This window comes from Erinaceus europaeus, chromosome 1 (genome assembly GCF_950295315.1).
Source record: "Erinaceus europaeus chromosome 1, mEriEur2.1, whole genome shotgun sequence".
In the NCBI taxonomy this organism is placed as follows: Eukaryota; Metazoa; Chordata; class Mammalia; order Eulipotyphla; family Erinaceidae; genus Erinaceus; species Erinaceus europaeus.
In genome coordinates, this window is record NC_080162.1 from 185,746,455 (window position 1) to 185,760,858 (window position 14,404).

General features: G+C 37.5%; 1 protein-coding gene across 3 annotated transcripts in view; it reads right to left on the reverse strand.

Annotated features, from left to right (window-relative positions):
- PREX2 (phosphatidylinositol-3,4,5-trisphosphate dependent Rac exchange factor 2) overlaps positions 1-14,404 on the reverse strand; it is a 300,270-nt gene that overhangs the window by 141,730 nt on the left and 144,136 nt on the right. For all 3 annotated transcript variants that reach the window (XM_060200550.1, XM_007527146.3, XM_060200558.1), the window contains exons 15-18: positions 9,745-9,817; positions 6,663-6,805; positions 6,421-6,513; positions 5,603-5,751 (exon numbers count right to left, since the gene is read on the reverse strand). In XM_060200550.1, coding sequence (XP_060056533.1) covers positions 5,603-5,751; positions 6,421-6,513; positions 6,663-6,805; positions 9,745-9,817 — 458 coding nt within the window. The remainder of the gene's footprint in view (positions 1-5,602; positions 5,752-6,420; positions 6,514-6,662; positions 6,806-9,744; positions 9,818-14,404) is intronic.

Sequence of the window (14,404 nt, forward strand, 5' to 3'; positions counted from 1 at the left end):
AATCTGAATGAAAAAAGAAATATTCCCAAAGAATTCACAGGGAAATAAAAGATAAAGGGGTGAAGAATTTGAGTAAGCTGTCATGGCAAACCAGTGAGGTATATCCATTTTGGTATAAATAAGTGAACTACTCCCAAGAAGAAAATAAAAAATCAGATAGCAACAATGAAAAGCAGAGAATAAAAGAGAAAAGATGGAGCCTGACAGCAACAGAAATGAGTATAAATGACAGCAGAGAACAAAGACAAATTGATAGACTCCAATACATTTTGATGACACTTGCTGCCCAAGAACAAAAAATATTTTCCAAAAGACGATGAGTTAATCATGAAATAAATGTCGCTGGCTCTTCAAGGGCTTGTTGGGTAGAGTATCAAGAAAAGTGCTGCAGAGATCATTTGTACTTTATGAAATTTCCCCTGAAGCAATTTGAGCAACACTATATAGTTTTTAAAAATCTTAGAAAAGCTACTTAATACATTTAGGCCTGAGACTAGCATTGCACTCTAAAATGGGCCATGGGCCATAGGCAGACATTAGGGCTCTGAGTGATAGAAATGCAAATTGTTCTAGGGAATTTTGAAAATATCATCATAATTTAGCTTTTAAATATACTACTAAGTGATCTGCACATTTCTAGAGTTAGAGGCCATAAAAACCAGTTTCTTCTTTTATTCTTACTTAAGTGCTTTTTTGTAGGGGTTGGATGGTGGCTTACCTAAAAGAGCACACACATTGGCCTGTGAGGACGCATGTTCAAGGCCTTGAGGCCTTCCTGCAAGGGGAAGTTTCATGAATGGTGGGGCAGTATTAAAGATGTCTTTCCTAATTACTTTTTCTTTTTTGCCTCCAGGGTTATCTCTGGGGCTCAGTGCCTGCACTACAAATCCACTGTTCCTGGAGGCCATTTTTCCCATTTTGTTGCATTTGTTGTTATTGTTATTGCTGTTGTTGTTAGATAACACAGAAAGACATTGAGAGAGGAGGAGAAGACAGAGAGGGGGAGAGAAAGTTAGACACCTGCAGCCCTGCTTCACTGCTTGTGAAGTAACACCCCTGCAGGTGGGAGGAGCTGTGAGCTCGAACCAGGATCCTTAGCTGGCCCTTGTGCTTCCTGTGATGTGCGCTTAACCCCATGCACTTAACCCTTTCTACTTCCTGTCTTTCTCTTCCCCTATCTCTCAGTCTCACCCTCTATCAAGAGAAAAATTATGAAAACAAACAAACAAACAAACAAAAAACAGGCCACTGCAAGTGGTGGGGTCATGCAGGCACAATAGTGATAACATGGGGTAGAAGTGAAGTGTGTGTGTGTGTGTGTGTGTGTGTGTGTGTGTGTGTGTGTGTGTGTGTGTGTGTGTCTTCTGTATACAAAGCTATACCCATTTTAGGGAAATAAATAGACACTTGACACTTGTACAAGTGTCTGCCAAAATATACTTGAAAATCTGAGGAAGATGGGTCGATATTGGGGCAGCTTGGAATGTTCCTACTCATGACCACAGAATGTGAGCTCAGATCTACAGGGATGCAGAGGTCACATAGGCTCCTAAGCTGAATATAGGCCCTAGACCAAATTAAATCGATGGTGTTTACATTCAACAATATTTATACCCCTTCTCCATATTAGGGAGCTACTCTCTTCCCTGATCTAGCTTTCTGTCCCTTTTCCAGCCATGACAACACCTCCCCCAAACAATAACTTGGATCCACCTGCATATCAGATTTCAGACTCAGATAAAAAAAAAAACTAATATAGCTTAAGCGCAGGTGGCGCAAAGCACAAGGACCGGCATAAGGATCCGGGTTCGAACCCCGGCTGCCCACCTGCAGGGGAATCGCTTCACAGGCGGTGAAGCAGGTCTGCAGGTGTCTATCTTTCTCTCCTCTCTGTCTTCCCCTCCTCTCTCCATTTCTCTCTGTCCTATCCAACAACGACAACAACAATAATAACTACAACAATAAAACAACAAGGGCAACAAAAGGGAATAAATAAAAAAACTAATATAGCTATAGGACCTTTGAAATATAACTAAAATATGCCTAGTAGCTATCTACAAAATGGAGGACCCCCCAACACTTCATCTGCACTATTCCAGCCTTTAGGTCCATGATTATTCAACAATTTATTTGGCTTTGTATGTTAACTCTCTTTTCAGCCACCAGGTTCTAGATGCCAGCATGATGCCCACCAGACTTCCCTGGACAGACAACCCCACCAATATGTCCTGCATCTCTGCTTCCCCAGAGTCCCACCCCACTAGGGAAAGAGAGAGGCAGGCTGGGAGTTGGATCAACCAGTCAAAACCCATGTTCAACAGGGAAGCAATTACAGAAGCCAGACCTTCCATTCTGCATCCCACAATGATCTTGGGTCCATACTTCCAGAGGGATAAAGAACAGGAAAGCTGTCAGGGAAGGGGATGGGAGACAGAGATCTGATGGTGGGCATTGTGTGGAGTTATACCCCTCTATCTTATGGTTTTGTTATGTCTCCTTTTTTAAATAAATAAAAAAATGAAAATATATATATTTAAAAATAAAAATGAAAGGTAGCTGAATAAAATTAAAAGGGAAATATACATTTTTGGCAAATGTGAAACAAAAACAAACGGAGAGAGCTCATCCTTCTGTGTGGATAAGAGCTGAAAACAACATAGAGCCTTTGTGCCAAAACGACTTAGTTGCTTTTGGATTACGAGAAATTCATAATGGCCTTTCATCTCTTATGAGCAAGATTTTCTATCCTTCTAATATTTCTAGAAAACATTGGCCTTATTCTCATGTTCAAAAAGATGATAATATCTTTTGTCTCAACAAAAACTTTTGAAAGTCATTTAGTTTTATTATAGTGGTGGTACTTTCTGTAAAAAAAAAAAAATTGGAGGGAGTTGGGTGGTAGCCCAGCGGGTTAAGCGCAGGTGGCGCAAGGCACAAGGATCGGCATAAGGATCCCGGTTCGAACCCCAGCTCCCCACCTGCAGGGGGTATCATTTCACAGGTGGTGAAGCAGGTCTGCAGGTGTCTATCTTTCTCTCCCCCTTTTTGTCTTCCCCTCCTCTCTCCATTTCTCCTGTCCTATCCAACAATGACAGCATCAGTAACACAATAATAACTACAACAACAATGAAAAACAAGGGCAACAAAAGGGAAAAAAAAAAATTTTAGGGAGCCGGGCAGTAGCGCAGCAGGTTAAGCGCAGGTGGTGCAAAGCACAAGGATCCTGGTTCTAGCCCCCGGCTCCTCAACTGCAGGGGGGGTAGCTTCACAGGCGGTGAAGCAGGTCTGCAGGTGTCTGTCTTTCTCTCCTCCTCTCTGTTTTCCCCTCCTCTCTACATTTCTCTCTACCCTATCCAACAACAACATCAATAACAATAACTACAACAATAAAACAAGGGCAACAAAAGGGAATAAATAAATATTTTTTTTAATTTTTAAATATTTAAAAAAATTGGAAAAACATGTTTGTTTCCCTAGTGGAATGAATTAAAAGATGAATTAATTTATATAAAAGAAATACTATAAGCTTTGCGAGTGGTGAAGCAGTGCTGCAGGTGTCTCTCTGTCTCTCTCCCTTTCTATCTCCCCGTCTCCTCTCAATTTCTGGCTGTCTCTATCCAATAAATACATAAATAAATATAATATTTTTTTAAAAAAAGAAATACTATGTTTCTCTCCATAGCATAAATGCACTGTTATTACTACAAAACTTTTTCAAAATTTACTTGATATTATCAAGTATAAAACAATAAAAATGAAAAGAAATTTCTGTAATATTTACTACTTATATTTCTTCCCCCCAAACAGGATATCATATGAACTGTAAGTTTCATTTGTGAGAAAATATGAGTGTTGTAATCTCAGAGTAATCTGCATGCACTAGAATAAGGACATCAAGAGAGGTATAAATTGCAAACAAAATTTTTAAAGGAAAATCTAACATATCTGACTCAAAAATATAAAATATGAAGTATGTTATTGATATAATAATTATAAAAAGCAGTGAAAAGGCTGAGGAGACAGCATAATGGTTATGCCAAAGACTTTCCTGCCTGAGCCTATGAGGTCTCAGGTTCAGTCTCCAGCACCACCATAAGCTAGAGCAGAGCAGTGCTCTTGTCTCTCTCTGTGTCTATCTGTACCTCTCACTAAATAATAAACAAAATATATATATTTTTAAAATCAGTGAAACAAAATTAAATTTGAGAGCAGATAAACCTAACAGGTATATCCCTTAATTAGATAGTATGGACCAAATACATCTTTACAAACCAAGATTTTCTGAACATTTCTAAGATACAGGTAGTCTTATTATATGGTTGAAGTAACAAAATCAGCAAGCAAATATTGAAGAAATAATTGAAGCTGAAATATGGGGTTCTATGTATTAAACAACATATATCAAGAATAGGTCTAGGCCTGAAAATTTGTCATGTATATTTAGGGTTTTTCTTTATTAGTTATTTAATAATAATTTACAAAATTATGTGATAACAGGGGTATGATTCTACACCATTCCCACAACCAGAGTTCCTACACATCTTTCTTTGCAGGGTAAAATCTGGAGTGAGAGGATTATGAGGAGGGCCTTTAAGTTTCCTCACAATTGTTTTGGAATTCTTTATGCTAACCTAGTGTATTGTTTTCCTTTTAAATGCCTTCAAAGTGTCCAGAGGTTGACACCTACATTAGATAATTCTGAATAATATGTGGAGCGGTATTTCACAATAGGTTTTCAGAGAAGGCATTGCTATTATCATTTGCTTCCCACCAGCCCAAAGTCTTTCCGAGTTAGGAACTTTAGTGAGTCACACTTAATCTTTCAGACGACTTGGAAAGCAACTGGTATGAGCTAAAACCAATATGTGGGATATTTGGCAATGTTATGGAATGACTGACCCTAGAGAATTTAGTATATTTCGCTTCAATTTGACTTTTTGAAAAATAATGCACAAAGATATTACTCAAGATATATAGCAAGACATGGAGGAATATTATACTAAATTCACTTAGCCTGTTTTTATAAGTGGGTAATCTTTTTTTTAAGTAGTAGTTTTCATTTGTCTTAAAATGAATAAAACTGCTCATAACTATTGATAAATAAGTAAAATTCAAATAGCAATTCTGATAGTCACAGTGCATTCACACTAAGTACTTTATATGTATTAGCTCAATTAAGTGGCTAAATAAACTATATGTGTGTGTGTGTGTGTGTGTACAGGAGAAAATCTGATGTTTTCCAAATACATCAGAAAGTCTTAGAGTCTAACAGAGGTACAAAGTTCTTTATTCTTAAGTGTTCTCTGAGTTTTCTTCACTCATAGTCAAACTCAAAGCAACTCAGACTAGGGAAAAAGGGCAAAAGGAAAATATTACTTGTAGTGAGACAACCTGATTTAAATAGGAAACATTCTATTATCATAAGTAATGAGGTTTCACCTTTCACCAAAAGACCAAACACTAAAGCTATCTGTGAAGTTAAATGTTCCAAGCAGTAAGAAGCTTCATTCTAGACATTCATTAGGTTGACTTTTCTATTTTATGTATCTATAAGTTAATTAAGTCTCTACAATTTTTAAGCACAGAAAATCATCCAACTTACTCCCTTGGTTTTGTGCTCACAAGGACTCTTAATGGTTTCCTGCTGTTTAAGCATGATTTCAGGAAGGAATCCACTTCACTGAAAGGCCTCATAAAAACTAGGTCACCATTAATAGCAAAAATCTTTTTCCCAACTTCCATACCAGCCATCTAAAAAAGAAACAGCAAAAAGTAAAATCAAATGATATATTAGTAAGGTGTGTTTTCACATAAATAGAATATGAAATGGTTCTGCATTTATAGATTTTGACATTTTTTAAAGATTTTTATTTAATTATTATGAGAAAGATAGGAGGAGAGAAAGAACCAGATATCACTCTGGTAGATGTGCTGCAGGGAATTGAACTCAGACCTCACGCTTGAGAGTCTAGTGCTTTGCAATATATTTAGAAAATATCACAAAACAAAACTGTAGATAACATGTTTTTTTTTCTTTTTTGCCTCCAGGGTTAACTCTGGTGCTCAAGTGACCACACTATGAATCCACTGCTTCTGGGACCACTTTTTCAGGTAGGACAGAGAGAAATTGAGAGGGGAGGGAGAAGCTAGGGAGTGAGAAGGATAGAAGAAAATATCAGGGGCATAGCCTGGCCTCTCAGGAGGTCAAGTTCACAGGTAGAGATTCCTGTAATACCTCACTCTACCTGTCCCTGAACATCCACACATGGAATAGTCTACACAAATCACAAGGGTATTTGACTAAACTTCAGAGTAATATTATTCAGAAACTCTTTTCAATAAAGATATGAAAGACTTATTTCAATTTGTTTAGAACTCTTGTATTTGCAATAGTTAAAAAAAAAAGTTTCTTTACATTACCTCAGCATTAGACCCTTTTTCTACCAATTTTATTATAGGAACTTTATTTTTGTCTTCTAATCCAAAGCCATAGCTGCCATCATTGGATTTAATCTGAAATGCAAAATATTGCCATTATTTTTTTAAATCTATGAAAAAACTACTAAATAATATAATTATATGCACCAACAGATATGTTTAGTTAAATCTCTCATTAAAGTCTAATCAGGAAGAAAACTTATAAAACAAAGTAAGAGACTTACCAATAGTGATTTAGCTATAACATTTTCCACAACTTTTAAGTCATGTTTCATTAGTCTATGTTTCATATTTGATCCTTCCATTTCCTCATCCGCAAAGAAACGAAAAAGTAAAGGTTCATCTTTGAATTCACTTTTTTCAAGGACTATGGAAACAGTAACATATTTGAATTATTTCAATTAAGTCAGAAAACAAATTCACTTTACACATAATATACATTTCACAAATATCTGTCCCATGATCTCAATTTTGTATACCTATAATAATTTATGTTCACAAATATTACTAACTTCACAAATATTTCCTGTTTCATTCTAAACTTTAAACCCCATGTTCCCTTTAAATCACTTTTAGCTACACAATAATAGTATTTTATTCAGTGGTAAGTTTTTTTCTTAACCTAATTTGTGAGTTTCTTGATTACATCTAAGAAAACATTACATTGAATCAAAACATGTATACAAGCCAAAACAGGAATCTACAATGTGTTGAATATGCAAAAAACATTTTAAGTATGTTTTTAATATCCTGCACAGTTATGGGAAAACCCAAATTAGTAAATTGTTGCTTTTACGCTCTTATATTCTTATGTATGTAAGCCATTTCCACTGTGATCACTTATATTACTAGAACATTTCTAACTTCTTCTTCTAGTGTTTGCCCTTCTTCCGTAGCCAGTCAACAGCATCAGGTTGAGCCTGATGTAAAGTTTCGAGACCTCCTTTGAATCTGGAGAGGTGGCAGTCGTTGACTATGTGGGTCATAGTCTGTCTGGAGCCGCAGGGGCAGTTCGGGTCGTCTCTGGCTCCCCAGCGATGGAACATAGCGGCGCACCGGCCATGGCCTGTTCGATAGCGATTGAGGAGGGCCCAATCATAACGTGCTAGGTCAAAGCCGGGTTGACGCTTGCAGGGGTCTGTGATGAGGTGTTTGTTCTTGACCTCAGCTGACTGCCAACTCTGTTTCCAAGAGTCTGGAACAGAGAAGTTCAGTGTAGGTGTAGGGGACCAGATTGGGTGACGAGACGTCAAGCGTTGGACAGGGTGGGCGAAGATATCCGCGTATATTGGCAGGTCCGGCCGAGCGTAGACGTGGGAGATGAACTTAGATGATGCGGCATCCCGACGAATATCTGCCGGGGCGATGTTGCTGAGAACTGGCAGCCATGGAACCGGGGTGGAACGGATGGTTCCAGAAATGATCCTCATGGAGGAATATAATTTGGAATCGACCAAGTGGACATGGGGGCTACGGAACCATACTGAAAATAAGTCTTTTAACTGAAAATAAGTACTGTTTATAATAAGTCTTTCTAACTGAAAATAAGTCTTTTCAAATACAATTTAATTTTCACTAATTACTAGTTATTCCCTGTTTTAAACCAGCATTCTCAAACTTATTTTTGAAGATAATAACTGTTTTCCCTTTATCTGAACATTAACATGTGTCCTCAAAGTCCCTAAAATTTTTGTCATACCCTACTTATATAAGGCTTTTGTTTATTTTATTATTGTTGTTTTAAATCTCTATCCTTCAGCATCTTGTTGGGACAGGTTTATGTATTGAGTCATGGAGCTAAAGAGAAAACAAGTGGTCCCACGGCACAATAGAAAGGTAGACTATGATGGGTCAGCCCTGAGTGTAAGTTCCAAGTTAGGGACTGGCACTTTTGTGTAACATTAGCACAGTTATCTAAATTCTTGAGTTTCTCTCATTTGTAGAACAGGGAAAGCTTTTTTATAATATAGTATGTAACTATAATGAGGTATTGAATATAAAAAAATTAGCACTAATAGTAAAGATGGTAGTCATTTTACTTTGTAATTTTTATAAAGCTCCAACAAATTTTTGACAGATTGGATATATATATATATACCTTTGGACAGAAGATTGGCGAGCAAGCCAAGGTCACGAATTGCTTCAAAGTATATAGCAATACAAGTCATAGCTAACAATAGAAATGAAGAGATATTTGAGATCAGATCAGGTCTTTCCCACATGTCCCTAGAGGTTTCCCCAAAATCATAGGGTGTTTTTGCTACTACTGTTTTCTGCCACTAACCACTCAGTTTAAAAGGAGCAAGAGAGGACATTAATAAGGTTAGGCTTGACTCAATCTGGTTGTAATATAACGAAAGAGATTTTTGTATAGAACAATCTTTGTTATAAATCAAGATTTTTAAGTAAACATTTTGATAAAATCCTGATGTCAGTGCTTTAAAAAGGAAAACAATGAAAAAAAATTGAAGGTGTTTAGATTGAGATTATAGTCTTATTTCTCTTTAGTGCTTCCACTCCGAGTTTATTTTCAAGTACTGTTTCTTTTTTCTCAAAACTCATACAGTATTGTAGAGATAGTGAGATGTAATGAAATTCCCTAATGGTAAATAACTAGATTTACTCTCAGAGTTACTGTAACCTTTACTTTACTTCCTTTTTAAAAATAAAATTGGAAACGTAAATGACAACTAGGCACAAGTGCTATCAAACATATGTTTGTAATTGTGTGTATATTTCACTGAATATAAGTTGTTTGGGTTTATGGAATCTATAAAATGGTATAAATGGAAGGAAAAAGTAAGTCTCGTTACAAATTTCAAGGGAATTGAGATGGTGAATGAAAAATAAAATCAATTCTTTAATATCAGCCAGAAAGATAGAAATATTATCTATATACATATAATTTTGTTCTCTAACATAATATTGTAAGCATTTTTCTAAAACGGACAACCATGCATTCTCTCAGTCAGTCATTTAAGTATAAACTGAAATTCAAGAACAAATGCTTGATATACTTTATGTTTTAGCTCAAGTCCTTGAACCTCTGAAACTGGTACTGTTTATAATGTTAGAAGTCACAGTAACTGGTAGGTAGTAGTAATTCAACAATGGAACAGTACCAGCAATAAAATCAGATGCAGATTTAGTGACCTAATAAAGACAGATGCCAAGGCTCAATCTTGCTGGTTTATCTCTAAATGACATCACTGGAACACTGAGACACTCCCAGTGCCCTAACAAAAGCAAAAAGAGTGAAATCCATCTGTAAGTTACAGGGAAAAATATCAAAACAGAACACCCTACCATGGTGCATAAATCCATTGTCACACAGTCCGATGCTAAATATCATTGCCTCTTCTCTGGTGCGGCAGTCCCCCTGTTAACCACAAAAGCACTGTACAAGTTAATAGATAACTGAAGGTTTTTGGCATGGTTACTACCTTTGACATCCCTGACACTATACTGACAAAGCAACTCAGATGTTAATAACATTCATTGTTTTCATAAGTGCACAACATATCATCTTTTGGTATGAACTTGAAAAGTATTTAATAACTATTTGGAAAACTGATACTAAAAATATAAAAAGCCAAACATATAACATCTAAGTACTCAAAATTTATCAATACCATTTATTATCTCTTATTTCTTACATCTTGTATTTCAATTATGAATCAACCACTATAATGAAAATAAACTAAATAAAGGTTAAGTAGAAATACTCATGCATGATCTTCACTATTACTTCATTTGTACTAAATAACCATTGTCTTGGGAGTTGGGAGTCGGGCAGTAGTGCAGCTGGTTAAGCGCACATGGCGCAAAGCACAAGGCCTGAGGTAAGGATCCTGGTTTGAGCTCCTGGCTCCCCCCCTTCAGGGAAGTCACTTCACAATCAGTGAAGCAGGTCTGTAAGTGTCTACTTTTCTCTTCCCCTCTCTGTCTTCCCCTCCTCCCTCCATGTCTCTGTTCTATCCAACAATGACGACATCAATAACAACAACAATAATAACTACAACAATAAAACAACAAGGGCAACAAAAGGGACTCAATAAATATAAAAATGAAAAAAATAATAACTGTTGTCTTTAAGAACCCTTATAAAATACTAATCTAGGCTGACTCATAAGACCCTAAGAGTACATTATTCAGCTAAGCCAAAAAAGGTTCTCTTCCTTATTGAAAAATAATAATAATTAGGTCATGCAACAGAATCCAGAAAGAAAGTTCATGGCACATATCTGTTAGAGTTGTCAGCTTGAAAACATCAATTTCATTCACATAAGTATGAGTCAAATATGTATAAGAATATTTATGCAGGCACTGGTATATATAACCTTACAGTTGTGTTCTATGCTTTAAGAAGTACTTTCTTTATAAAAAATATGTAAGTGCTTTCGCATTGTTTCCTTATCCTACTCTTTTCCACATATGTCTATCTACAGAAATCTGTCCTCTCTTCTCCAGCTTCTACTGCATTCATGTCTATAATGAATATTCATCTCACTTCTAAATTATAATTATTTTAGGATTTCCCTCAGCATATGATGCTATAGAATTACTTGCACAGGAGATTCACATTTTCATTAGGCAGACTTTCTTTATAAAACGTGTCAGCGTTTTCTATTAGGCTCATAATTTTCCATAACATGGCTTCATTCTAACTTTCCAACTTTACTTCCCCGTCCCAATATTATTGGGGGGGGGGGTTTGATGGCTTAAAATATAGATGTTAACATATGGATAAAATGTCTCAAATAGTTATCTGCAAAACATTCTCAGCTCAATTAGGTCCTTTTCCGACATCATTAACCAGTGTCCCAGCCCTGACCTCCCAAGTCCCTCCCCCTCATGACCTCATTCTGAGAGCCCTTTGCATTCATTTTGTCATTCCTCTCGTTCTTGTTTCCTTTTTAAAAAAAACTTTATTTTTCCCTTTTGTTGCCCTTGTTGTTTAACATCATTGTTGTTGTTATTGCTGTCGTCATTGTTGGATAGGACAGAAAGAAATCTACAGGGGAGGGGAAGAGAAAGGTAGACACCTGAAGATCTGCTTCACCTCCTATGAAGCAACTCCCCTGCAGGTGGGGAGCAGGGAGCTTGAACTGGGATGCTGATGCTGGCAGTGCGCTTTCCGCCATGTGCACTTAACCAGCTGCGCTGCCCTGATCTTGTTTCTTCTGATCCGTAGTCAGATGCGATATCCATTGTGCCACTGGCCCTGCACCTGTTCTTGTTTCCTAAATTCCACCTATGAGTGAGACTATGCTGTATTCATCCCTTCTCTATCTGGCTTATCTCTTACTTAACAGAATTCCTTCAAGCTCCTTTCAAGATGAGGCAAAGGAGATGAACACCTCACTCTTAACAGCTGAGTAATATTCCATTGTGTATGCATACTACAACTTTCTCAGCCACTCATCTGTCCAGCTTCAGTTTATAAATACTTGTAGGGATTACTCAAGTTAAACTTCCTTTCTACTATTGCCAGACTTGTATTTTCATTCTTGCTTTTAGTCTTATAATGATTCTTGCCCACAGTGCTTTTTTTTCTTTTCCTGTCACTCATTTGAATTCTACCAATCTATCATGGACCAATGCCACCTCTAGGTATGACAACTCCACTATCACTAACACTGCATCAATTGCCAAAGCACTTATAATCTGTAACTTTGACAAGGTTTCTGTGACTTTCACAACCTAGCTAACTTTCAGTAACTTTTAAGCATTTAAAGAATACAAAACTAGAAGTCGGGCAGTGGTGCACCCAGTTAAGCACACATAGTACTAAGCACAAGAACCTGCACAAGGATCTGGATTCAAGCACAGGGCTTCTACCTGTAGGTGGGGGAAGGGTGCTTCACAAGTGGTGAAACAGGTCTGCAGGTGTCAACCTTTCTTTCTCCCTTTCTATCTCCTCTCCTCTCTCCTCTGTCTTACCCAACAATACGAAAACTATAGCCAGCAGGAGCAGTGGATTTTTAGTTCCACCACCGAGTCCCAGTGATAAGCCAGGAGGCACATACAACAACCAAGAAGGACTTATTTTTGTTTCCACATAGTATGCCAAGTGACAGATATAATACAATAAAACGCTCAAATTCAGAACACTTCCTTACCTTCAAGTACCTTAAATCTAATGAAAAAACTTGATCACTAAAATGTGGTATATATTAAGTATCATTATCCAATTTACTTAATATCCCTAACCATGCATTATACTAGGAGCTGGAACAAAGACTAAATACTTCCGCCTTGAGAAGCATGCCCGCAGGGCCAGGCAGTTGTGTGCACAGTGATCTGGGCTCCCAGCTACAGGGAGAAGCTTCACAAGTGCTGCCAGTATCTCTCTTTATCTCCCTTGCTACTTCCCCCCTCTCCTCTCAATTTCTCTGTCTCTATCTAGGAAATAAATAAGTAGATTAATCAATTAAATATTTAAAAAAAAAAAAAAGAACTCTGCCCTCTAGAAGAGCATTAGTAGAAGAGGGTATCTGACAAGGAAAATACATCTAGTAAATGGGGACTGCAAAAGACTTGAGACCAGGAGGGAGGAACTGGCAACAGTTCTCTGGGGGAGAAGCTGTTGAAGGAGAAACTTAAAGTTTATACAAACTTTAGTTCAACTGACTAGAAAGCCCCTGGAGGCAGAAACCATACCTGCTTCCTATTTTATTTGTTTACTATAATTTAATAATCAAAGTGTATGCTTAAATGTTAAACTCACAATGGGAGCTTGTTTAACAATAACTGACATTTGACTGAGCTCCGATAGAGAACAGGTTGGTAGTCACCAGAAATGGGTGTTCAGGGTAAGTGACAGGGTTGAAGGGGGTCAAAAGGTACAGACTTACAGTTACAAAGAAAATAAGTCTTCGGGTAGAATGATGGAGTAGTTACTAGAGTTGATAAGACTGTACAGGTCCAAAAAGGATGACAGAGGGGTTGTATTGTTGTTTTGAAAATTGAGAAATGTTATGCATGTACAAATTACTGTATTTACTGTCGATTTAAAACATTAATCCCCCAATAAAGAAAATTTTTTAAAATACCATACTGTATAATTGACTATTGCTAAAATTCTCATTATAAGAAAAACAGTTGTGTGGATGGAGCCAAGATGGCAGCTTAGAGACAATACCTGCTGTGAGCTCTGCAGGGAAGTTGCTTTCTACCTGGGAATCTCAGCCACCAGGTTCCAGATGAAACCATAATGCCAACTCGACTTCCTTGGGCAGAGGACCCCACCATGTGTCCTGGAGCCCCGCCTCCCCAGAGCCCTGCCCTACTAGGGAAAGAGAGAAACAGGCTGGGTGACCTGCAACACCCATGTTCAGCAGAGAAGCAATTATAGAAGCCAGACCTTCCACCATCTGCACCCCATAATGACCCTGGGTCCATACTCCCAGACAGCTAAAGCAGAGGGAAGCTACGGGGTTGGACACATGGTGTGAAATGCAAGGACCAGCATAAGGATACTGGTTCGAGCCCCTGGCTCTCCACCTGCAGGGGGGTCACTTCACAAGTGGTGAAGCAGGTATGCACGTGTCTATCTTTCTCTCCTCTCTCTGTCTCCCCCTCTTCTCTCAATTTCTCTCTGTCCTATCCAACAATGAATGATATTAACAATAACAATAATAATAACCACAACAACGTTAAACAATAAGGGCAATAAAAGGGAGAAAAAGTAAGCCTCCAGGAGCAGTGGATTCGTGGTGTAGGCATGAAGCCCCAGCAATAACCCTAGAGGCAAAAAAAAAAAAAAAAAAAAAGAATAGAAAAACTATCAAGGGAGGGGATTGGATATGGAGCTCGGGGGTAGGCATTGTGTAGAAATGTACCCTCTTATCCTATAGTTTTATTAGTACTTCTAGCTTATAAATAAAATTTTAAAAAAGAATAAAAATGGAAACACCTTATGAACCTACATTACTACTCACAGACATTACCAAAATGACACACA